At 42.8% G+C, this 25,667-nt stretch overlaps 1 protein-coding gene across 1 annotated transcript in view; it reads right to left on the bottom strand.

Moving 5' to 3' along the window:
• Positions 1 to 17,384: 17,384 nt before the first annotated feature.
• The window catches only part of ACAD9 (acyl-CoA dehydrogenase family member 9), a 52,361-nt gene continuing 44,078 nt past the window's right edge, over positions 17,385 to 25,667 (bottom strand). The window contains exons 13-18 of the mRNA XM_069736796.1: positions 24,964 to 25,043; positions 23,648 to 23,774; positions 22,728 to 22,805; positions 21,325 to 21,453; positions 20,815 to 20,887; positions 17,385 to 17,772 (exon numbers count right to left, since the gene is read on the bottom strand). Coding sequence (XP_069592897.1) covers positions 17,672 to 17,772; positions 20,815 to 20,887; positions 21,325 to 21,453; positions 22,728 to 22,805; positions 23,648 to 23,774; positions 24,964 to 25,043 — 588 coding nt within the window. The 3' untranslated portion in view covers positions 17,385 to 17,671. The remainder of the gene's footprint in view (positions 17,773 to 20,814; positions 20,888 to 21,324; positions 21,454 to 22,727; positions 22,806 to 23,647; positions 23,775 to 24,963; positions 25,044 to 25,667) is intronic.

A 25,667-nucleotide genomic window follows, 5' to 3' on the forward strand; every position in this document is an offset into this window, starting at 1 on the left:
GGCCCGCAGGCCTCTATTGGCTCCAGGTTTTCCTCTTCCAGAACCTTGGCTGCAGTCAATCCAGAGGATACTTGTTTTATAAAAACAATCAAACTTTTCCTGGGCAATTTTTACAAGCAGGCATAGAGGATATGGGTTGTCATCATTCCCACAGGTACCGGACACAACTTCAGCCATGACTCTCAGTATATGTAGAGTATATATTCACTAGCACTAGGAAGTCTTCATCACCACTAGCAGTGCACCCGGATTGCAACACCTCCCACCTCATAGAGTCTGAGCTTCACAGGCTGAGGACACCCATGGGCCCCGACGTCCATCTCGAGGTTCCCCAGGCTGGCAGACGGAATCACGTGGAAGGGTATTTTTGACAACCCACTGCCCTGCAGTGGGGTCCTAGCATCCCTATATGTGAGACTGCTGCTGTCACTTCACTCCACCGTCCTACACCGAATTGTCACTTCCTGAACTTGGCACTAAAGCTGTTCCCCACCTCAAACTGGGCCGACCATTACAGTTAACCCTGCCTACTCTAGACTGCAGCCCCAGTGAGTGTTGCCGCTGACAATATGCCTGAATATAAAACACATTTAACCCCTCAGTGTCATGGAGCAGACCATCAGCTCCTCCACTACTACATTCACCCATACTTTAATTATGGTCATCCTCGACCATACCAGACCTTAAGGGAAGAGTTAGTGCAAGAATTAAAACATTATAAAATATGAAGCTGCAAACTTTTCCCAATATCTTCTTCCTTCTCGGGAGACACCTAGCCCTTCTTGGATAAGGGCCCTGATACAGCAAGTGAGACATTCCATCATCTAGGACATTTCTTTCTTTTCAAAATTTTAAAACCTTCAGCAGCATCGGTGCTTCTTGGTACGGACCCTGGAAGCAGAGTGTCTGAATCGCCCCCACGTAAGGGCAATGGAGTACTCGGTACCGGGTCCTCCTGTGGTATTCGGTCAGGGTGACCAACGCTGCTTAGGGGTCCGCTGGGGTGATGGAATGGCAGCTAGATGGTATACCTTCCCACAGGTGAAGTATATCCCCAGGGCTTCCCAGAAGTGTAGATGGTGACGGTGGATGGTGCAAGGGGCGATAAATAACGAGGACACAATGGGTGCAGTCTCTTTACCTTTACTGAAGGCTTCAGCATCCACAGTCCAGGGTGCCGGATGACAGGGTAGGCAGAGTCCGGCCGGTCTGATGGCAATTCCAGAGTCCCCCTATCCAAGTGGAAATCAGTAGCCTTCCCCTTGCGCACAGTAACATAGTAGGTCCCCAGGTGCATTAGCTCCCATAGGGTCCTCACTCTTATTACTCCTCTCTCTGTCCCCCCAGATGGATAGGACAAACCCGTATGACGGTGGTGGCCTGAGGCTATTTTATAGGGACCCTAGCGTCGCCCCTCCTCCACGTTGCCACCTTGTCTGCTTAGGTTCTTAGGTCAGGCAGCCAACTTGGAATCGACTATCCTGCCGGTCTCTGAAGTAAAGCGTAGAGTCTATTACTCCCTCGGTGTTCCGGCTACCGGATCTGCGCTCAGTGGGAGGCAGCCTGCTCCTAGCTAGTCTCCCACTGGTGTTTTACTCCTGTTGCTACGACTTCTGTGCTCACTCACTACGGCACACTTCCTTTCTTGTCCTTTCTTAGGAGGCTGCCGCATGGGTTGCAGGCGCAGCTCCGTGTCCTTCTTTTCCTTCCTGGGCCGAGCCCAGGCTGCTCCTCTCCTCTCCTCCTGACTATCTCCTTCTCCCTCCAGTCAGCTTCTCCCTCACTTCCTAACCAAACCCCCAGTTTTACCCAAGTGTGAGGAGTGACCTAATAGATAGAACCCTTAGCTCCCCCTGGTGGCCGGCGTGTGAAGTGTGTGTGTGGCTGTGATACCTGGCAGGGAGAACTCCTTTGGTGCCATCAGACATAACATCACTCCCCCTGGTGGAAGAACGACATTACTGCAACGACCAGGACTCTGGGGCGCTGCATATCCATGTCCATATTTTCAACAAGGGTCAACACAGCAGTTCTCTCCTTGTTCAAAAACATAGTCCATGAAACTTGAAGATTACCAAAATGGGCAATCGTAGCGTCACTAATTTGTACAGAAAATCTTTTGAAGCCTGCAGCTGACTTCAGCCTCCAAGCGTCGGGAGCGTATGACGTTACTGCCATGCGCCCCCAGTCATGTACATGCCGAAATCAGATGCTGTCCTCTGGTCGGCAGCATGTATTTCAGTGCACGGAAACGGTGAGTTTGTGCCCCGAAATACACTACAGTTCGATGAGTGTCCAAGGACGCACATCCAGCTGAAGTAATGGGGCTTGGTGTCGGCAGGCACCTCACCTGCAGGCCTGATTGCGGTGGCACCTACATTTTCTCAAAGGTCAACAGAATTTTGAAGGACTAGACATAGCCTCAAATGGCTCCATGCATTTGCTATAATTTAAAGGGAATCAGTCAGAAGAATCAACCCCCCTAAGCCGTCTATATGGGATCGTAGGTCATTGAAAGTTGAATAAAGTGATTCATTGATATCTTTGAACCGATGTGTTATTCCAGAGAAATCAACATTTGTCACCCCCGGAAGAAGCTGGTGGCGAAATGCGCATCGGTTGAGCAGACGCCTGGGTGAACACTCTGTCCTGGCACATTTACTGCAGTCACACGGTAAGGTACTTACCACTGAGTTGCTGCAGTCTTTCTTTGATAGATACTCTCAATCTATAATCACCTATGTGTTTATAAGTCTGGGAAGCATTTCTGTCCCCACCAAGTGTTTCTTATTTGGCTGCGCACCTGCTTAAAGGGAACCTGTCACCCCAAAAATCACGGGTGAGGTAAGCCCACCGGCATCAGGGGCTCATCTACAGGATTCTGCAATGCTGTAGATAAGCCCCCGATGTTACCTGAAAGAGGAGGAAAAGACGTTAGATTATACTCACCCAGGGGCGGTCCCGCTGCTGGTCCGGTCAGATGGGTGTCTCTGGTCTGCTGCGGCGCCTCCCATCTTCATTCCATGACGTCATCTTCTGATCTTCAGCCACGGCTCCGGCGCAGGCGTACTTTGTCTGCCCTGTTGAGGGCAGAACAAAGTACTGCAGTGCGCAGGTGCCGGAAAGGTCAGAGAGGCCCGGCGCCTGCGCACTGCAGTACTTTGCTCTGCCCTCAACAGGGCAGACAAAGTACGCCTGCGCCTGCGCCGTGGCTGAAGATCAGAAGAGGACATCTTGGAATGAAGATGGGAGGCGCCGCAGCGGACCAGAGACGCCCATCCGACCGGACCAGCAGCGGGACCGCCCCTGGGTGAGTATAATCTAACGTCTTTTTCTCCTCTTTCAGGTAACATCGGGGGCTTATCTACAGCATTACAGAATGCTGTAGATAAGCCCCTGATGCCAGTGGGCTTACCTCACCCGCGATTTTCGGGGTGACAGGTTCCCTTTAAGATCACAGTGCAGCACCTTGAGGACTGTTTGCATTATAATAGGTCTTTACTCATATTAACGTTACCATATATTCTTTTGTGCCTATTTTTATGTAGTATTCCATTTTGACTATGGATAATGCCAGACTGTGGTTATAAGCATACTTGGAGAGGATTATAGTCACAGTACTAAAATATCATTACAACTATACCTCCCTGCCCATTATATCCATACCATTTGTTTCACCCAGCATCCCCTATATGACATTTTTGCTTACTGTATTCTTTGCGTTTTAACACATTTTGATATTTAATAAAATGTACCTGTTTTATGGATCTCTTTGTTGACCAGTCCTTATTTTAGGTTTGAGTATTTTTGTTTTCGTGTCAAAAATATGGAAGTGTCAATCTAAATAATAACGGATAGTATTGTTTAACTATTTTTCTTAATGTACCCAGAAATAGGTCAATAAACCAAAAGGAAACAAAAAAAAATTAATAAAATATAAAATTTTATTGAATCATATGATAAAAAACATATGAAACAGGGGAACAGAGAGCAACATCAGAAACCATAGTACAGGAAAATCATTGGTGGGAATACTGACCAAATAACAGTTAAACATGATAAAAATCCCATATACTTAGACAATATAGTGCAAAGAATCTTTTAGACAAACATATCTAGAAGTAAACTGCATAGAAAGCATGAAAAGAAGGGATATAATGTATAAATATCTACCAGTAGTCAGTATCCTGTGGCTCCTGTGACTCCAATGTACGTTTCGCCCAGTGGCTTTCTCAAGGAGCATGGGGGGAAGTGAATGGGGGGTTTATTTATATGTCACACAGGCCAATCAAACTTAATGGTTCCTAATAACAAGTGTGGCATGATGAAATAGACTAATTGCCAGCAAAGAAAAAATAAAATATGCCATAACAATGATGCTATATTGGGCTTAAGCAGAAAAAGCTTTAGCCATATAAAATGCAAATCAAAAGCCTATAAAGATGTATGCGTTCCACCGTGGAATGCACGCCACAGAGAGGCACCTCTGGAACCAGAAGTGACATGTAGCAACGATGCGTCCAACCGTGGAACACAAAAGGTGCAGCCGGAAAGTAATGTCTGGTTCTCCAACAGGAACGCATAGCATGAAGCAACCCCGGAAGTGGTAATGACGTACCGCGGTCATGCGTCCCAAGGTGGAACGCATGAATATGGAGAAAGTAAGGACCTGAAGGTGCGGCCGAAGGATGTAAGCAGCATGCAGCACTGAACACCCCCGGATCAGGAAGTGATGCGCCACAATGTTGTGCACTAGAGTGAAATGCAAAGGACAGGGGAAAATAGCCAGGAGATGGCGATAAATCACATCGTTAGATGGGTACTAAGGAGGCTACGCAACCTATCAGGGCATAAATTATGGAGCAAAGTTAACGATATTTCATAAAGAAAAGGCTACAGTGGAATATGGCTAAAAGCAATTACCATACTGGCCAGAAAAAAATAGAAAGAGATTAAAAATACTGCCATCTAGTATACAGTAGATATAACAAATAAAAAAATAAAACACCATCCATATACATAATAGGGGTAATAATAAATAGCATGTATAAAGTGACAAGTGCATAACATAATATGGGCAAAAATATATACCCAGAAGAAAAACAGATATAATAGTAAATACAAAAGTATAAATATATCAATATATGCATTAAATAAAGTGAAGAAGTGTAGTGCAACACGCGTGCGAACGAGTGATACAGTGACATAATAAAGGACAAACAAACATGTAGAGAGGACCGAAGTCCAAGTATATGCAACATGTGGATGGAATGGAGAAAACTTTATTTGTTGTCTGAGGCTTGATGACATGATTGATGAAGCTAAAAGAAAGTGAAATACAAATGCACTGTAAGAGATTTGTTCATTAAGGCCTTTGGGTGCTAGTGTGTCCAACCTAAAGATCCATTTTGCCTCAATTTGGGCACAATGTCTCTTAAGGTCCCCAACTCTTGCACTAAGAATAATTTGACCAATACCCCTGACTTTGAGCAGCGACACATCACATTGATGTACTAGCTTGAAGTGTTTAGGTAGTGGTTTAAGAGAGTCAATATCAGAATTAGTCTGAGCTGCTCTAATGTCAAGGACGTGCTCTCGACCCCATCATCTAACTTCTCTGGAGATTAAACCAACATATTAAGGGTACATGGCAACTTGCACAGTATATAACTGTTGTGGTGGTGCAAGTAATGGGATAGAGAATTTTGAATATCCTATTCTCTTCAGCATTAAAAAAGTGGTCCATCTTTCTATATTTGGACAGGCTACACAAGTCCCACATGGACAATAACCCCACTTTGGGCCCCGTGATCCAAAAAGATACACAGCTTTCTTCTTGTAGTGACTATGTACTAAAACATCACAAAAGTTCTGAGACCTTCTAGTTTGGATGGTAAGTATTCAAGAAGGACACGATCTAGTTGTAACACCTTCCAGTGTCTAGACAAAATTTCACTGATCTCACGCCACCTACAATTGAACGAATGGATATATCGTACCTTCTCCAACGACTGTGGAGAAGAGAATCAAAGAATCAAGAGAATGCCAAGAGTGTGCAAAGCAGTCATCAAAGCAAAAGGTGGCTACTTTGAAGAACCTAGAATATAAGACATATTTTCAGTTGTTTCACATTTTTTTGTTAAGTATATAATTCCACATGTGATAATTCATAGTTTTGATGCCTTCAGTGTGAATGTACAATTTTCATAGTCATGAAAATACAGAAAAATCTTTAAATGAGAAGGAATGTCCAAAAATTTGGTCTGTACTGAATATATATATATATATATATACCGTATATATATATATATATATATATATATATATATATATCATATCTGAAAAAAGGCTGATCTATTAAAATCGGTAATCTAGAATTATCACTTTTTAGCCACCGCTCTTCCTAAAAAAAAAACCCAGTAAAATAAATAATGCAATAAATAAAAAAAATAGCAATGGGATCAAAATCCATCTACTCAGATTGCAAAAAAAAAGCCCTCACACAGCTCGAGTAACGGAAAAATATTTCATAATTGTTTTCACCAAAAATAAGTAAATAAAGAATAGCAACAAAAGAAGACAAGTTTTATACCCCCAGGTACTGACCTGTAGAACCATGCTGCCAGGTCACTTACCACATGCTATAAAAGCAAAACCAAAAAATGATGGTAGAATTACGTGGGTGGTGGGGGAAAGGAAGCTGCAATTTTACCGAACTTGGACTTGAATTTTTTTTGCCTTCTATTCATTTTACAATACAAAGTATTGGTGTCATCCAGTAGTGTAGCTATGGGGAGGCAGTCGTCCTGGGCCTCGTGCTCTGAGGGGCCCATCTGGAGCTAGGCTGCTCTAACTATCTGCGTGCACAGTGCGCCAATACAGTTACATTCTGCAGCAGTGCAGAAGGAATCGATATCCCTGTTGTGCCACCTGGCCGCAATGAGAAACTTCAGCAGGCGGCGGGGCCCGGTCCCCACCCATCATCGCAGGTTCAACTATATCGGCTGGATGCTGATACAGGTGACCGCATTGATGAGATAAAGATCATTATGCTCCCTCTCACATCATCCCCTGTCAGCGTCTGACATCACTAATGCATTATACTAGAGAGTCTGATTATGGAGTGCTGCATTATATTACAGTCTGCCTATGGGGCGGGTGCATTATATTACAGTCTTCCTATGGGGGGTTGCATTTTAATAGAGTCTGCTTATGGGGGGCTGAATTATATTAGTCTTCCTATGGGGGGTTGCATTATAATATAGTCTGCCTATGGGGGGCTGCATTATATTAGTTTGCCTATGGGGGATTGCATTATACTATAGAGTCTGCCTATGTGGGGGAGCAGTATACTATAGAGTCTGCCTATGGGGGGTGTATTATACTATGTAGAGTCTTTCTTTGGGGAGTATATTATACTACATAGAGTCTGCCTATGGAGACTGGCATCTACCACTGACCATATGGCGGTAATATCCATGTTGGTCATGATATAGAGATTATTTTCAGTAACAGCGCAGTCATCTGCTGAGGTTCTCCTCCACTATTAGGGTGCACCACCCAGTTGTAATCAGAGTTACCTGGGTAGGGGCACACTTAGAAACTTCTCCCACCTTCAGCCAAAACCGTAGCTACGCCTCTGGTGTCATCCAAAACTACAACTCATCCCACAAAAAAACAAAACCCAAATACGGTTATGTGAAGGGCAAAATAAAAGAAGTTATGGATCTCGAAACGAAAACCAGGCCCTTGGGGGGTAGTTTGAATTTCTTTTTTAAATAGGATAATGCAAAAATAAAACCATTTCACCTTTATATTTTATGCTATTTACCTTGTGATTTAAAACAAATCAAGTGAAATAACTTTAACCCCTTAAAGGGAACCTGTCACCCCGTTTTTTCAGATTGAGATAAAAATACTGTTAAATAGGGCCTGCGCTGTGCGTTACAATAGTGTATGTCGTGTACCCTGATTCCCCACCTATGCTGCGAAATACATTACCAAAGTCGCCTGTCAATCAGGCTGGTCAGGTCGGGTGGGCGTGGTGACATCGCTGTTTCTTCCCCAGCTTTCCGTTGGTGGCGTAGTGGTGTGCGCATGTCCAAGTGCCGAATCCACTGCGCGCAGGTGAAGAAAAAGCGCGCGATCTGCGCTATTACCCTTGTCATCGGTGGGGGCGGCCATCTTCCTGAGGCCGCGCGTGCGCAGATGGAGTGCTCTGCTGCACGGGGCTTCAGGAAAATGGCCGCGGGATGCCGCGCGTGCGCAGATGGAGATCGCGGCGGCCATTTTCCTGAAGCCGAGATGCAAACTCGGGTTTGGGAAAATGGCCGCCGCGATCTCCATCTGCGCACGCGCGGCATCCCGCGGCCATTTTCCTGAAGCCCCGTGCAGCAGAGCACTCCATCTGCGCACGCGCGGCCTCAGGAAGATGGCCGCCCCCACCGATGACAAGGGTAATAGCGCAGATCGCGCGCTTTTTCTTCACGTGCACGCAGTGGATTCGGTACTTAGACATGCGCACACCACTACGCCACCAACGGAAAGCTGGGGAAGAAACAGCGATGTCACCACGCCCACCTGACCTGACCAGCCTGATTTACAGGCGAAAACGGCGACTTTGGTAATGTATTTCGCAGCATGGGTGGGGAATCAGGGTACACTACATACACTATTGTAACGCACAGCGCAGGCCCTATTTAACAGTATTTTTTATCTCAATCTGAAAAAACGGGGTGACAGGTTCCCTTTAAGCCCCAAGGGTGGTTTGCACGTTATGGACCGGGCCAATTTTTACAATTCTGACCACTGTCACTTTATGAGGTTATAACTCTGGAACGCTTCAACGGATCCTGATGATTCTGACACGGTTTTCTCATGACATATTGTACTTCATGACAGTGGTAAAATTTGTTCGATAAGACTTGCGTTTATTTGTGAAAAAAAATGGAAATTTGGTGAAAATTTTGAAAATTTCGCAATTTTCCAAATTTGAATTTTTATGCCCTTAAATCACAGAGATATGTCACACAAAATACGTAATAAGTAACATTTCCCACATGTCTACTTTACATCAGCACAATTTTGGAACCAATATTTTTTTTGTTAGGGAGTTATAAGGGTTAAAAGTTGACCAGCAATTTCTCATTTTTACGACACCATTTTTTTTAGGGATCACATCTCATTTGAAGTCATTTTGAGGGGTCTATATGATAGAAAATAACCAAGTGTGACACCATTCTGAAAACTTCACCTCTCAAGGTGCTCAAAACCACATTGAAGAAGTTTATTAACCCTTCAGGTGTTTCACAGGAATTTCTGGAATGTTTAAATAAAAACGAAGATTTTTTTTTCACACAAAATTTACTTCAGCTCCAATTTGATTTATTTTACCAAGGGTAATAGGAGAAAATGGACCCCAAAAGTTGTTGTACAATTTGTTCTGAGTACGCCGATACCTCATATGTGGGGGTAAACCACTGTTTGGGCGCATGGCATAGCTCGGAAGGGAAGGAGCGCTATTTGACTTTTCAATGCAAAATTGACTGGAATTGAGGTGGGACGCCATGTTGCGTTTGGAGACCCCTGATGTGCCTAAACAATGACACCCCCCACAAATGACACCATTTTGGAAAGTAGACCCCCTAAGGAACTTATCTAGATGTGTGGGGAGCACTTTGACCCACCAAGTGCTTATAATGCAGAGCCGTAAAAATGAAAAATAATTTTTCACAAAAATGATCTTTTCGCCCCCAATTTTTTATTTTCCCAAGGGTAACAGGAGAAATTGGAACCCAAAAGTTGATGTCCAATTTGTCCTGAATACGCTAATACACCATATGTGGGGGGAACCACCGTTTGGGCGCATGGCAGAGCTCGGAAAGGGAAGAAGCGCCATTTGGAATGCAGACTTAGATGGAATGGTCTGCAGGCGTCACATTGCGTTTGCAGAGCCCCTAATGTACCTAAACAGTAGGAACCCCCCACCAAGTAACCCCATATTGGAAACTAGACCCCCCAAGGAACTTATCTAGATGTGTCATGAGAACTTTGAACCCCCAAGTGTTTCACTACAGTTTATAACGCAGAGCCGTGAAAATAAAAAATCATTTTTTCCCACAAAAATGTTTTTTTAGCCCCCCAAATTTTTATTTTCCCAAGGGTAACAAGAGAAATTGGACCCCAAAAGTTGTTGTCCAATTTGTCCCGAGTACGCTGATACCCCATATGTTGGGGTAAACCCCTGTTTGGGCGCACGGGAGAGCTCGGAAGGGAAGGAGCCATGTTTTACTTTTTCAACGCAGAATTGGCTGGAATTGAGATGGGACGCCATGTCGCGTTTGGAGAGCTACTGATGTGTCTAAACAGTGGAAACCCCCAATTATAACTGAAACCCTAGCCCTAACCCTAGCCCCAACCCTAGCCTTAATCCTACCCCTAACCCTAATGGGAAAATGGAAATAAATAAATTTTTTTATTTAATTATTTTTCCCTAACTAAGGGGGTGATGAAGGGGGGTTTGATTTACTTTTATAGCGTGGTTTTTAGCGGATTTTTATGATTGGCAGCCGTCACACACTAAAAGACGCTTTTTATTGCAAAAAATAGTTTTTGCGTCTCCACATTTTGAGAGCTATAATTTTTCCATATTTTGGTCCACAGAGTCATGTGAGGTCTTGTTTTTTGCGAGACGAGTTGACGTTTTTATTGGACACATTTTCAGGCACGTGCCATTTTTTAATCGCTTTTTATTCCGATTTTTGTGAGGCAGAATTACCAAAAACCAGCTATTCATGAATTTCTTTTGGGGGCACGTTACACGTTTGGTAAAATTGATAAAGCAGTTTTATTCTTCAGGTCAGTACGATTACAGCAATACCTCATTTATATCATTTTTTATGTTTTGGCGCTTTTATACGATAAAAACTATTTTATAGAAAAAATAATTATTTTTGTATCGCTTTATTCTGAGGACTATAACTTTTTTATTTTTTCGCTGATGATGCTGTATGGCAGCTCGTTTTTTGCGGGAAAAGATAACATTTTCAGAGGTACCATGGTTATTTATATCCGTCTTTTTGATCGCGTGTTATTCCACTTTTTGCTCGGCGGTATGATAATAAAGTGTTGTTTTTTGACTCGTTTTTTTTTTTTGTTTGTTTTTTACCGCGTTCACTGAAGGGGTTAACTAGCGGGACAGTTTTATAGGTGGGGTCGTTATGGACGCGGCGATACTAAATATGTGTACTTTTAGGTTTTGTTTTTTATTATTTAAAGAAATGTATTTATGGGAACAATATATATATTTTTTTTACACATGTGACTATTTGTTTTTTTACTTTATAACATTGCCCCGGGGGGAGCATCATGTTATAGTGACAGATCGCTGATCTGACACAGTGCACAGCACTGTGTCAGATCAGCAGGCTTACCAGCGATTGCTCTGAGCAGGGGCTGTTAAGCCTTCTCCCTGCAGGACCCGGATGCAGCCCCGCGGCCATTTTGGATCCGGGGCCTGCAGGCAGAAGGAGGTAGGAGACCCTCAGAGCAAAGCGATCACTTTGCGTTGCTCCGAGTGTCTCAGGGAAGCACGCAAGAAGCCCCCTCCCTGCGCAATGCTTCCCTATGCCGCCGGAACACTGCAATCATGTTTGATCGCAGTGTGCCGGGGGTCAATGTGGGTTAATGTGCCAGGGGCAATCCGTGACCGCTCCTGGCACATAGTGCCGGATGTCAGCTGCGATAATCAGCTGACACCCAGCCGTGAGCGCGGACAATCGCATATGACATACTATCCCGTCACTGGGAATTAAGTCCCAGGTCACCTTGACGGGATAGTACGTCATATGGGATTAATTCACTTGAATTATAAATGATTGTGTTATTAAAATCAGTTTTTTTGTACAAATGATTAGTAATTCCATGTATATCCCAATAATACATGGCATTATATAAGGGAACAGGCATATGCAGTCTGTGGCCCAGAGCTGCATGATGAGGTAGGCAGTGACATCAGGACACATCATGGAACAATGACCATGGAATGGGAGGTGATGACATTATGACATCATAATGGCCTCGGCTGTTAAAGGGCCTGTTGTTGTGTTGATCGGTGCACACATGTAAGAGAAGTATCTCTAGCGAGTGCTCCCTTTTGACTTTGTTATTTTTTGGCAAAGACAAGGAAATATTTCTTGAGCGTTTATCGTGAAGATTTATTTTGGTCAGCGCTATTCAGTGTCTTCTGGGCTAAGAGAGTTCCACCATCTTGCCCCACACTGAGAGGATCATGGCTTCAAGGGACAATTCTAATCCATCCCAAGTCCCAGGAGAGCCTTCATCAAATGAGATCACAAGACCTTCTACATCAGGTAAGATGGGGAAGGGCATAAAGATCCACTAATACGTCCATATACAGGTCTCCAAAATCTATATTCCTTATAGGGGTTAATATTCTACAGGAGAAAGTTCTTATATATGTTTGTCTTTTTCACACAGGAACATCGCGCCATAGGAGGGAGGATTCCCCTATAGCCCACAGGACGAGGGGCAGGATTGCCCGACAAAGAAGGATGGAGATAGCGCCTGTTAACACTAGAGGTAGAAGGCAGAGACAAAGAAGACCACCACCACCACCACCAGCAGCATCGGAAAGGTCTGAAGATGGGAACCCATCCCCCATTACCACCCAGCGTGAAGTGGTGAATTCGTCCATGCTGCTACTCCCCACCTCCGTAAGGTCAGCCGAGGACCCACCTGCGACATGTGCCATCTGTCTGGATGACTTTACACCTGGGGATCAAGCCAGCTACATGCAGTGCTCCCATTTCTTCCACAAGGCCTGCATTGGAAGATGGCTACTGGACAATAACAGCTGTCCACTCTGCAGGCACATTAACAGCAAGCCTCGGTATCTGGTCCGAGCATTTCTGGAAAACTATGGGCCGACTCTGGTAGTAGTTAATAACCCCAATATGCTATCCCACCCGCCAATGAGGGTATTTTTATTTGATGCCTGGAGAACCCTTCTGTTCCGTTGAGGGAATTCATTGCCAGCAGTGATGCAGAAACAGTGAGTATTTTATTTTATAGTCCAATTATAAGTGATAGTTGTTGTGTATTATGCTGCCATGTTATTTGGCACAAGAGATTGTCACATGTAATGTCTATATATATATTTCATAGGAACCTAAGTGTCACTCCTGGACGGGGCACAGCGGGAGGTCCAGCACAGTCCATCCAGTGCGGCACAGGGTCAGCCGCCATTTTCCATCTTTCATGCACAGAGCATCATTCTTGTGTAATTTTCTTCATTTATCAGGGGAGAGTGCACAAAGCAGACATTCACCTTTTACTGTATGTGGGTTACAGTTATCCTACTTGAGCCTTGTAACAATATTCTGCCCATTTCTATGTGTTGCGGAACTGATTGAGTTATTCTGCGCAGCATAAATATGACGAATGTTGTGTGCAAGCGTGCTACTCCCTGACAGCACAAGCACAGGAGCATTCACTTTTTTTAGTATAGCGCCCTAAAGCTAAAGTCTCCAGCCTCTATTTACTGTGGAGTAAATGTTCTGCCAGAAGATGACGTTTTCATCAGACAAATTCAAAGATTGAATTACTCATTGATATATAAAACCATAAATGCCATAGTGCGTCATGTGCAAGAATCCAGAGTTTTCCATAACATTTTATCATTTTCTCACAGGGACATCCTAAAAATTACAGGCTGGGTCATTCCACCAACCGTCCCCCAGACTGAAGAGAAATTGTTATTATGGAGAAATGAAGCCTCCAGTGAAACCGACTGAGGCCAAACATAGAAGATCAAGACTGCAAATAAGAATCAACTGCAACATCAACATCCAGCCTGAAGACCGATCACATACAGAATGGATGATGTCAGATCCCACCTGCTCGGGCTGGAGACATCTCATGCTAACACCCTAAACTCCAGCTCAATGCCCTCAGTGATCAACTGCTCTCACAGAGAAGATGCAGCGAGTCAATCGGGTGACGCCGACTCCACGGCAATCATTCACTGGACGGCAGAGCAAGGAACCATCCTTTATGACATCCAAACACCTTGTTGTTTTATAAAGAACAATGAAATCTATTTAGTCTTTATAATTGATCTTATTACAGCCAAAACATATAAAGGTTTTACTGTTTAGAAATAAGAAAAAAATGTTCTTTAAGTTATGGCACATATTGAATAAAGTGACAGGTATTGAGGGTTCTCTGCCTTCTATTCACCACTCAAAGCCTCACAATCCGCCCCATCCCATGTAGATTAGGGGTCCTTTATCTGTGACTTACAAGCCACATGTGGCTCGTGGCTGTCTACAAGTTTGATGCAGGTCTCCTGATGGTGACTTTTGTGAATCGCCCTGCATGAAAGAGTTGATGGATCCTCATGTACTACCCCTGGTAGGGTTCTTTTACGACTATGACTTTCCTTCCTTAGACTTCCTGGACTGTCCCATGGGTTTCAGAGAAAGCATACTGCGAGCAGCCGACTGCCATCTATGCATCTCTGACATTAGTCCAAAGTAGGTTCCTGGTGACTTCTCTTTAGACGTGGGTGAGTTGCTGCTCCCACTCGCTCTGGCACTCTACAGACAACACATGTCCCCGTCTCGGTGTGCTGCTGTGTGTGGGGTGCATCACACTTACTTCTGGCCTGCAGACCTCAATTGGCTCCAGGTTTTCCTCTTCCAGAACCTTGGCAGCAATCAATCCAGGCAGAAACTTGTTTTTATAAAAACAATCAAACTTTTCCTGGGCAATTTTTACAAAGCAGGCATATAGGATATGGGTTGTCATCATTCCCACAGGTACCGGACACAACTTCAGCCATGACTCTCGGTATAGGTAGAGTATATATTCACTAGCACTACAAAGTCTTCATCACCACTAGCAGTGCACCCGGATTGCAACACCTACCACCTCATAGAGTCTGAGCTTCACAGGCTGAGGCACCCATGGGCCCCGACGTCCATCTCGAGGTTCCCCAGGCTGGCAGACGGAATCACGTGGAAGGGTATTTTTGACAACCTCCTGCCCTGCAGTGGGGTCCTAGCATCCCTATATGTGAGACTGCTGCTGTCACTTCACTCCACCGTCCTACACCGAATTGTCACTTCCTGAACTTGGCACTAACTCTCAGTTCCCCACCTCAAACTGGGCCGACCATTACAGTTAACCCTGCCTACTCTAGACTGCAGCCCCAGTGAGTGTGTCCCCTGACAATATGCCTGAATATAAAACACATTTAACCCCTCAGTGTCATGGAGCAGACCATCAGCTCCTCCACTACTACATTCACCCATACTTTAATTATGGTCATCCTCGACCATACCAGACCTTAAGGGAAGAGTTGGTGCAAGAATTAAAACATTATGAAATATTCAGCTGAAAACTTGTCCCAAATCTTCTTCCTTCTCGGGGGACACCTAGCACTTCTTGGTTAAGGGCCCCGATACAGCAAGTGAGACAATCCATCATCTATTATATTTCTTTCTTTTCAAAATTTTAAAACTTTCAGCAGCATCGGCGCTTCTTGGTACGGACCCTGGAAGCAGAGTGTCCATGTCCATATTTTCAACAAGGGCCAACACATCAGTAGTTCTTTCCTTGTTCAAAAACATAGCCCATGAAACTTGAAGATTACCAAAATGGGCAATCGTGTCGTCACTAATTTGTACAGAAAATCTATGGAAACCATCAGCTTACTTCACTATCAAAGCTTTCATCCCAGTTCATTCAAAGACGGGATACCTATTGGCCAATTTTCCTGGGTCAAACAAAACCGCTCGGAATCGGATGAATACAAATATGAGGCCAGATCTCTTACTTCGCATTTCCAGGATTGTGGAAATCCCAAATCAGTCATCTCTCGAGCTTTTCAGAAAATTGCTGTTAAAACTACAAATTTTTTTAACTCAATCCATCTTCCCGATCAAAAGATAATCAAATTAGGTTTATTAAGTACGTTCAACAATCAATGGAGTCTTATTATTGGACTCATTCATAAGCCCTGGATCATGCTTAAAATTGTTAGTCACATTATTTTATATACCTGAGACACCCTCACTAACTGCCCAATGAATACCCATCCTACGTGACAAATTGGTCAAAGCAGGCGACATTTAGGACCCGCACGGGTTTACTCTTTAGAGGTTCTTTCCCCTGTGGGAAGTGTAATTTTTTCCTTGCTTAGAACCTACAATAACCTTTATTAATCCCATTATCAGCAGCAGTAAAACCTTAGAGACCTTATAAATTGTAAAACGAATAGTGTCATCTATGCTTTAATTTGCCCTTGTTCTAAAGTCGATGTGGGCGAAACCTTTGAAGAGTTACGTAGGAGCGTTCAACAGCATACGTACTGACCTGCAGACTTGACTAGCATCAGTGGAACGCGTATGTCACTTCCTGTCGGACGTTATCGCGCATGCGCGATGTGTAAGAAGGAATGTGCTGAACAATACGGTGCGCCTGTCTGCCATTCATTTGATTCGTTTTACGGCTCCTACTTAAGCCTGACACTCGACTCGGGCAGATTACCCTTGACAAAGCTGCTGGCAGGCAACGATACACGTCGGGTCTGCTTCTCCAGCTATTTCCACTTACCCCGGGATATATTTAATACGTTCTCATTGCTCCTATTAGGGAATTGTTCCCCAGCCTCCGCTCTCTTTATCTGGCAAGCAATACAAATAATTGTATTGTTTGTTTTTTTTTTGCTGCCATATATGTGATTATTGTACCCCAGCATTTAATCCTGGTATTTACACATTTTGTACTCTTGCTGCTATTGTTATACTATATGAATAGATTTTTTTCATATTTATTTTGACTATATTAAGCATCCTGGTTGCATGTATGCATTGTCATATTACTTGGAACTAATATAAAACTAAATTAAGGAAATATTTATACACTTACAATCGCCTGAGGAAGGGGGAATTGCGGTATTATCATTTACTACCACTTCAATTTCTCATACATATTTTTACTTGTTTGTAAATACAATTTTCTATCTGTATTGACATTTTTGCGCCACTGTCTTTAATAAAATTGATATTATTAATTATGGGTGTGCACACTTCTCTTTCCTTACAACGTCTCCTAACCTTTACTTTAGATGCTTTTCCTTTCCTCGGTTCAGCCTATGTTGGTTCCTGCTTATTCGCTAGGATACTGCCGTTTACATAAAGCTCCTTATGTTTTTGGCACAAAAATAAGTATCTAGGGTCTTGAGAAAGCATAGCCCACCGGAGTCACTGAGAACGAGAATTGCATATTTCTGTAATCTAATTATTTACACTGTACGGTCAACACTGTAAAGAAAAACAAATATAAAAGATTCATAAAAATATGGCGGCACAATCCTGATTCGTGTTCTGAGCTTGCATACGGCTACTGACATCAGACTTTCATATAACAGTTTTTTCATAGGATGACAACACAAATGGCTGTTTTTTAATAAAGGGATAAAGCGTGTTTGTCATGTATTACAAGTTTGATCACAGATTTAGAAAAGTTATCAACAATTGTACCAAGTTACAATACGCTCCTGCACACTCCACGCTGGCAATGTTCGCACTTCGTGTAAAGCTCGGTGGACTTTTTGCAGCATCTGATGCTACTTTTGGCTCAGTAATCAGAAAGTTCTGTCCAGAGGGTGAGAACATGTGTAAGCCCGATTTTCTAGGACATGTTTTGCGATTTTCTTAATACTGTCATCTTGATTTTCTGTAGAATCTGAAAAAAACCCAAATAAAATGTATAAGATACAACAGGGTGAAAATGATTGTCAAAGAGCAAATAATGCCAGCAAGAAAAAGCGTCAAACTAAAAAATAGTGAGAGATGTATGGCTGCATTTACTCTGAAATAGATAAATACAAATCTTGTGACTTTACAGCAGCTCTAACATTTTCTCAAAAGTGAGCAGTATTTGGAAGGAGTAAACTTGGCCGAATATGGCTCCATGCATTTGTTATCATTTAAAGGGCTTCCGTCAGAAGGATCAATGCTGCCAAGTTGTCTATATGGGCAGGTAGGTAATAAAAAGTTGAATGGAAGGATACCTTGATATCTGTGATCTGAGCTCTTATTAAGATCAATATGGAATTCTCTGTAATATGTAAATGAGCTGTTAAGATCTATGGGCCGGACATAGATCTCCACGAGTATCTGCCTCCAGAGCTTATTTAAAATAAAAGAGACATTACGAGTGTGAGACAAGTAGATCAGGAGAGCAGACTGTCAGTCATTACATGTCTCACACTTGTACTGCCCTCTGTCATTTAAACAATCTGAGGAGGCGGATTCTCAGGGAGATCTATGTCCGACCCATAGATCTTAACAGCTCATTTACATATTAACAAAAAATATGGATTTCTCTGGAATAACAAGGCATCGGATCACAGATATCAAGGTATTATTTTATTTTAATTTCTATGACTAACATGCCCAAATAGACGACGTAGGAAGGTTGATCCTACCGAGAAATTCCCTTTCAGCTGGAAACTTATATAAATTTAATTTCTAGTGGGGCATGGACCACTGAAGATCTGACAAATCTATTTAAGACATGCACACCTTCTTAGATTGTTGGTGAAGATATGCCAAACGAATATGGAACTGCCAGTAGTACAGTATCAAACATCATTCTAAAGTAAATGTGCCCTATGGTGTTTGGATCCTAACAATCCCCGCTATAGCACTTTTGTCAAGACATTAGTCCACCAAATGAGTGAGTACGGTGTCAGAGTAAAATGAAAGGATATACAGTACAGACCAAAAGTTTGGACACCTTCTCATTTAAAGATTGTTCTGTATTTTCATGACTCTGAAAATTGTACATTCACACTGAAGCCATCAAAACTATGAATTAACACATGTGGAATTATATACTTAACAAAAAAGTGTGAAACAACTGAAAATATGTCATATTCTAGGTTCTTCAAAGTAGCCACCTTTTGCTTTGATGACTGTTTTGCACACTCTTGGCATTCTCTTGATAAGCTTCAAGAGGTAGTCACCGGGAATGGTCTTCCAACAATAGTAATGGAGTTCCCAGAGATGCTTAGCACTTGTTGGCCCTTTTGCCTTCACTCTGCGGTCCAGCTCACCCCAAACCATCTCGATTGGGTTCAGGTCTGGTGACTGTGGAGGCCAGGTCATCTGGTGTAGCACCTCATCACTCTACTTCTTGGTCAAATAGCCCTTACACAGCCTTGAGGTGTGTTTGGGGTCATTGTCCTGTTGAAAAACAAATGATGGTCCAACTGAATGCAAACCGGATGGAATAGCATGCAGCTACAAGATGCTGTGGTAGCCATGCTGGTTCAGTATGCCTTCAATTTTGAATAAATCCCCAACAGTGTCACCAGCAAATCACCCCCACACCATCACACCTCCTCCTCCATGCTTCACGGTGGGAACCAGGCATGTAGAGTCCATCCGTTCACCTTTTCTGCGTCGCACAAAGACACGGTGGTTGGAACCAAAGATCTCAATTTTGGACTCATCAGACCAAAGCCCAGATTTCTACTGGTCTAATGTCCATTCCTTGTGTTCTTTAGCCCAAACAAGTCTCTTCTGCTTGTTGCCTGTCCTTAGCAGTGGTTTCCTAGCAGCTATTTTACCATGAAGGCCTGCTGCACAAAGTCTCCTCTTAACAGTTGTTGTAGAGATGTGTCTGCTGCTAGAACTCTGTGTGGCATTGACCTGGTCTCTAATCTGAGCTGCTGTTAACCTGCGATTTCTGAGGCTGGTGACTCGGATAAACTTATCCTCAGAAGCAGAGGTGACTCTTGGTTTTCTTGGTCTAATACAGTGTTTCTCAACTCCAGTCCTCAAGACCCCACAGTAGGTCATGTTTTCAGGATTTCCTTAGTATTGCATAGACAATGGAATTAATGTTTGAGCAGGTGATGAAATTATCACCAGTGCAATACTAAGGAAATCCTGAAAACGTGACCTGTTGGTGGGTCTTGAGGACTGGAGTTGAGAAACACTGGTCTAATACAAATTCTAACAGTCTATTCAGTAGAACTATCAGCTGTGTATCCCCCAGACTTCTGCACAACACAACTGATGGTCCCAACCCCATTTATAAGGCAAGAAATCCCACTTATTAAACCTGACAGGGCACACCTGTGAAGTGAAAACCATTCCCGGTGACTACCTCTTGAAGGTCATCAAGAGAATGCCAAAAGTGTGCAAAGCAGTCATCAAAGCAAAAGGTGGCTACTTTGAAGAACCTAGAATATAAGACATATTTTCAGTTGTTTCACACTTTTTTGTTAAGTATATAATTCCACATGTGTTCATTCATAGTTTTGATGCCTTCAGTGTGAATTTACAATTTTCATGGTCATGAAAATACAGAGAAATCTTTAAATGAGAAGGTGTGTCCAAACTTTTGGTCTGTACTGTATTTATATACACACATATATATACGTGCTAAATGTATGACAGTGGCTTATGCGGTTTAATGTGTTGTTCGCAGGCTTAGTCTAATTTTTAGATCTTGTTAGACTGTCAAGTCTGCTTCATCAAATCTGCCAAATTATTATTGTCTACACTTGATTTATTAGCTTCCTGTCAGTGAATATAGTATATATTGATAGGGGGGTATGCTGCATTTAGGATATGGCATCACTTTCTAATCGAAGTAGTTCTATGTTACTATGTTACTTTCTAATCGAAGTAGTTGTGCGTGAAAAAACAAATCCCCTTTGATAAATCTTCCTCAGTGCTTTACAACATTTAGCTGTGTGGTTTCATGCCTTACATTTTGCCAGCTGAGCCATCATGAAGCAGTTCTTGAAATAAGCTTCAGAACAGAAATAATTTGCAATCAGCACCTATAGTGGAAAAAAAATTGCATTAAATAATCACAAAGTAAAAAAAAAAAAACTAAAACATTTGTTCTGTCTTAGCCAGGAAGCTGTTAAAAAAAAAAGGTATCCGAGAACCGTTCTTATGTATATTAAATAATGAAATTCATTATAATGTGTCTAGAAAAGTATAAAAACCAGAGGGCGCAATCATCAGTAACACAAACAAGCATTAGAGAGGGTATTCCAGCAATAGACCCCAATGAACGCTGGGGCTGGACTCCCTTATCTTTACAGAGGACGGACGTCATTTTTCCTGTATTGGAGTAAATTTTGCCGTCTTGGAGTAAATACGGGAATACTAAAAGGAGCCTTGTTCTAAAATGTACAAGATAAAAAAACAAACCAGATGTGCATAATCCACCGCAGCGCAGGAAGTGGGATGAATGAGTTCTGATACTTGCCTCGTGATCATGGTTGCGCAGGCCAATAGTGATTGAGCGACTCGCCCGGGATATCACCGCCGTCATGGCATACAGATTGATGAGAATATCCGCCACTCGCTTCAGTGCAAGCTGCTCCTCCACAATTGTCTGAGAAAACGGGGTTCATGATAATGGGCATTAAATTCGTCATTGAAACCAGTTCTTCGTAAACCATTAATTTGCTGTAAGGATTTACTAGTGCAGAATCTGCACCTCTATAGGAACAGAAATACAGTAACGGCACTGACAATAACGGATTACTTAAAGAGACACATTCAGGAGGCTTTTGCCATGTAATCTGACAGCAGCATGATGTAGGGACAGAGACCCTGACTCCTGTGATGTGTCACTAAGAATCACCATTTTTTCTGCTGCAGATCTAGCAGAGCTCTGAATGCTGAGCTGTGTATAACCCTGCCCACACCGACCTGCAGCTTTCTGTGTACAATGTCAAAGTTGCCAATCAGTGGTGTGGACAGGAGGACTAGGAGGCATACAACATCTAGTAATAATCTCCTGCTGATAAAACACTTTGTATTGAAACAGCCTAACATTGCTGGAATCAAGGTCTTTGCCCCTGCATTATGCTGCTCTCAGATTACAAAGCAAAAACCTGCGACAGGTTCCCTTGAAAGAGAAAATCTACTACTCATAGGGTAAGGAACAACATGCTGGTCACTGGGGAACCAACTGCTGTGACCACCAAAGATTTGTAGAGTTGGGGGTCTGCAGTCCTATATCGAATTTACGGCAAGCGCACTTGCTCGATCTGCACTCATTGTTTATGGGACTGTTGGAAATTGCCAAGAACAGTAATCAGCAGTCCCATAGACAATAAATGGAGTGGAAGCCGAGAATGTGACCTGCTGATCTGTTCTTGGGTGTCCAGGAGCTTAGTAGCCAGATCCCCAAGTTACCAGTAGGAGATCACTTGTATTTTTTTTGTTATTTAGTTAGTATTTCAGCACTTGTAAACCAAAATCATAAGTAAAACTACAGAGAAAAACTATAAATGAAAGGATTACACCTTTTCTTTGTTTATGGGTAGGTTCACACGGCAGTATATAAAAATTGGTCTCATTCTGCAATTTTTTTCATATGCAGATTCAATCACTGAAAAAAAAAAATCTTTTACCTACACTGCACATTGAATAACATTGGGCAGAGTGAGATCCATTTTTTAACGGATAACACTCAGACCAAAAATAAAGGGGTGTGCACGAGTCCTTAGAATGACCCCTGGCTTTAGCATGCACATATTAATGAAATACTAACCAAAACCCTCATGTGTGAATAAGGCCTTAAAGGCCTGGTAAAAGGTAAGTCAGATCAGCATCCACCATCAACCACGAAATACAGGGACAGGGGAATCAAGCTCTTACCTTTCCAAACCTGTACAACAGACTTTCCACTGCACTGGCAAAATAATATGTATTCTCCTCCAGTTTCTTTGTACTTTCCTGTCAATTTAATAAGTGAATATTCATAGTTATTGATATCTCAGCTCTCATCCAAAATGGCCAGAGAAGAAATAAATCAAAGAGTTTGTGTACAGCCTATTAATAATGCATCAGGCATTGAGATACACAGAGGGAACCATTGGGCACACGGCAGGCTCCATCGGGCACACGGCAGGCTCCATCGGGCACACGGCAGGCACCATCAGGCACCATCGGGCACACGGCAGGCTCCATCGGGCACACGGCAGGCTCCATCGGGCACACGGCAGGCTCCATCGGGCACACGGCAGGCTCCATCGGGCACACGGCAGGCACCATCGTGCACACGGCAGGCTCCATCGGGCACACGGCAAGCACCATCCATGTGTCTCCATAACCAGCATGGGACATGTGCACTATACCAGCTGGGCATCTGACTGCCACTTTCCACGCTCTTGCCTTGGATGCGCTAGCATCTCAACAACCAATGCAGAATTGAGGGGCGCTGCATAACCCCTTGAACAGCAAAGGAAAATGCATAGAATGAGGACGTTTTGTCATTTTTTCTGAAAAAAGGGGTCTTGTATTGCTATGACGAATACCAACATGAAGAGTTCTTGAGAGGACTATGCACACGTCCAATTTGTGGTCATTAGTGAGCACTTTTATTGGTTTTATGGAGACAAAAAAAATAAATAAAAAATAAACTTTTCTTTGAGGAATGTGTTTTCTAATCTTTGACATTTGCACAATTATTCACTTTATTGTAGACAAAATGCACATTTGTAACGTGAACGTTGGGTAATTTTGTGTTGTTGCTTTTTTTTTGGTGGTAAATACTCTTTATATGATGAATCACTTACTTCAAGGCTTGGGTGCACGACTCCATCTTTTCCAGTTAACCCTAAATTGATTTTCCTCCTGAAAGTGCTGCCCAATTTTTTGCCGATAAGTTCCAAGGCGATGGAAAGATTCCCCTTCCTTAACTCCCTGATAAAAAGGAGACCACTGACATTATACACGTCACATATGAAGCCTGCAGGCAGGATTAGGGCTCATTCAGAGATCTGTGCAAATTGCACCAACTACAGACCACTAATGCACGGACCGGCCGCAGGTCTCCAGAACGGAGCACGACAGCGTCATGCATTGCCAGGAGGGTGTCAGAATTAAGTCAGGAGACTGCCAGGCCGTGCATTGCAGACAACGGATGGGGAGAGAGAGAAAGGAAAGAGAGAACAAAAGAAAGAAGAAAAAGAAGGAAAGAGAAAGAAACAAACAGAGAAAAAGAAAGAAAGAAAGAAAGAAAGAAAGAAAGAAAGAAAGAAAGAAAGAAAGAAAGAAAGAAAGAAAGAAAGAAAGAAAGAGAGAGAGAGAGAGAGAGAGAGAGAGAGGGAGGGAGGGAGGGAGGGAGGGAGGGAGGGAGGGAAGGAAGGAAGGAAGGAAGGAAGGAAGGAAGGAAGGAAGGAAGGAAGGAAGGAAGGAAGGAATGAAAGAAAGAAAGAAAGAAAGAAAGAAAGAGAGAGAGAAAGGAAGGAAGGAAGGAAGGAAGGAAGGAAAGAAAGAAAGAAAGAGAGGGGGAAGGAAGGAAGGAAGGAAAGAAAGAAAGAAAGAAAGAAAGAAAGAAAGAAAGAAAGAAAGAAAGAAAGAAAGAAAGAAAGAAAGAGAGAGAGAAAGGAAGGAAGGAAGGAAGGAAGGAAGGAAAGAAAGAAAGAAAGAAAGAGAGGGGGAAGGAAGGAAGGAAGGAGAGAGAGAGAGAGAGAGAGAGAGAGAGGGAGGGAGAGAGGGAGGAGAGAGAGAGAGAGAGAGAGAGAGAGAGAGAGAGAGAGAGAGAGAGAGAGAGCGCGAGCGAGCGAGAAGGAAGAAGGAAGGAAGGAAGGAAGGAAGGAAGGAAGGAAGGAAGGAAGGAAGGAAGGAAAGAAAGAAAAACAAAGAAAAGCAAAGAAAAACAAAGAAAAACAGAGAGTGAGAAAGAAAAAGAGCGTGAGAGTTTCCAGCTATAAAGTTTGGGTCCCCATTGACTTCTATGGGGTTTGGGCACAGTTCTGGTTCCTGAACCAAACCCAAACTTCCATGGGTCTGCTCCTCCCTGGTTATCAGCTACCCAATGGATAAAGGCTGTCTGATGAAAACAAGCTAAGTATTTGCTGATTGAGAGAATCACTATTATTTCACTTACTTTATTTTCCCGGTTAGAATCTTTCCTGCATACTGCATCCCTGTGAGGGCAATGTACATCCGCAGGATTTCATTAGTGCCCTGAACCAAGGATACATTCAGAATTACAATGTACACTTTGTATAATAATATTCTACATGTGCACAATAACAATGCGGAATATTTACGCAAACAGAAAAAAAAAAAGTTAACCTGTTATAAGACCAATGAAACCAAAAAGGGTGTGTAAAATGTTACTCTATAGCTGCACAATGTAAACATATTGTACAGTTATATGAAAAAGTTTGGGCACCCCTATTAATCTTAAGCTTAATGTTTTATAAAAATTGTTTTTTTTTGCAACAGCTATTTCAGTTTCATATATCTAATAACTGTTGGACACAGTAATGTTTCTGCCTTGAAATGAGGTTTATTGTACTAACAGAAAATGTGCAATCTGCATTCAAACTAAATTTGACAGGTGCATAAGTATGGGCACCCCACCAGAAAAGTGACATTAATATTTACTAGATCCTCCTTTTGCAAAAATAACAGCCTCTTGTCGCTTCCTGTAGCTTTTAATGAGTTCCTGGATCCTGGATGAAGGTATTTTTGACCATTCCTCTTTACAAAACAACTCCAGTTCAGTTAAGTTTGATGGTCGCCGAGCATGGACAGCCCTCTTCAAATGATCCCACAGATGTTCAATGATATTCAGGTCTGGGG

This window comes from Ranitomeya imitator, chromosome 8 (genome assembly GCF_032444005.1).
Source record: "Ranitomeya imitator isolate aRanImi1 chromosome 8, aRanImi1.pri, whole genome shotgun sequence".
NCBI classification, from domain to species: domain Eukaryota; kingdom Metazoa; phylum Chordata; class Amphibia; order Anura; family Dendrobatidae; genus Ranitomeya; species Ranitomeya imitator.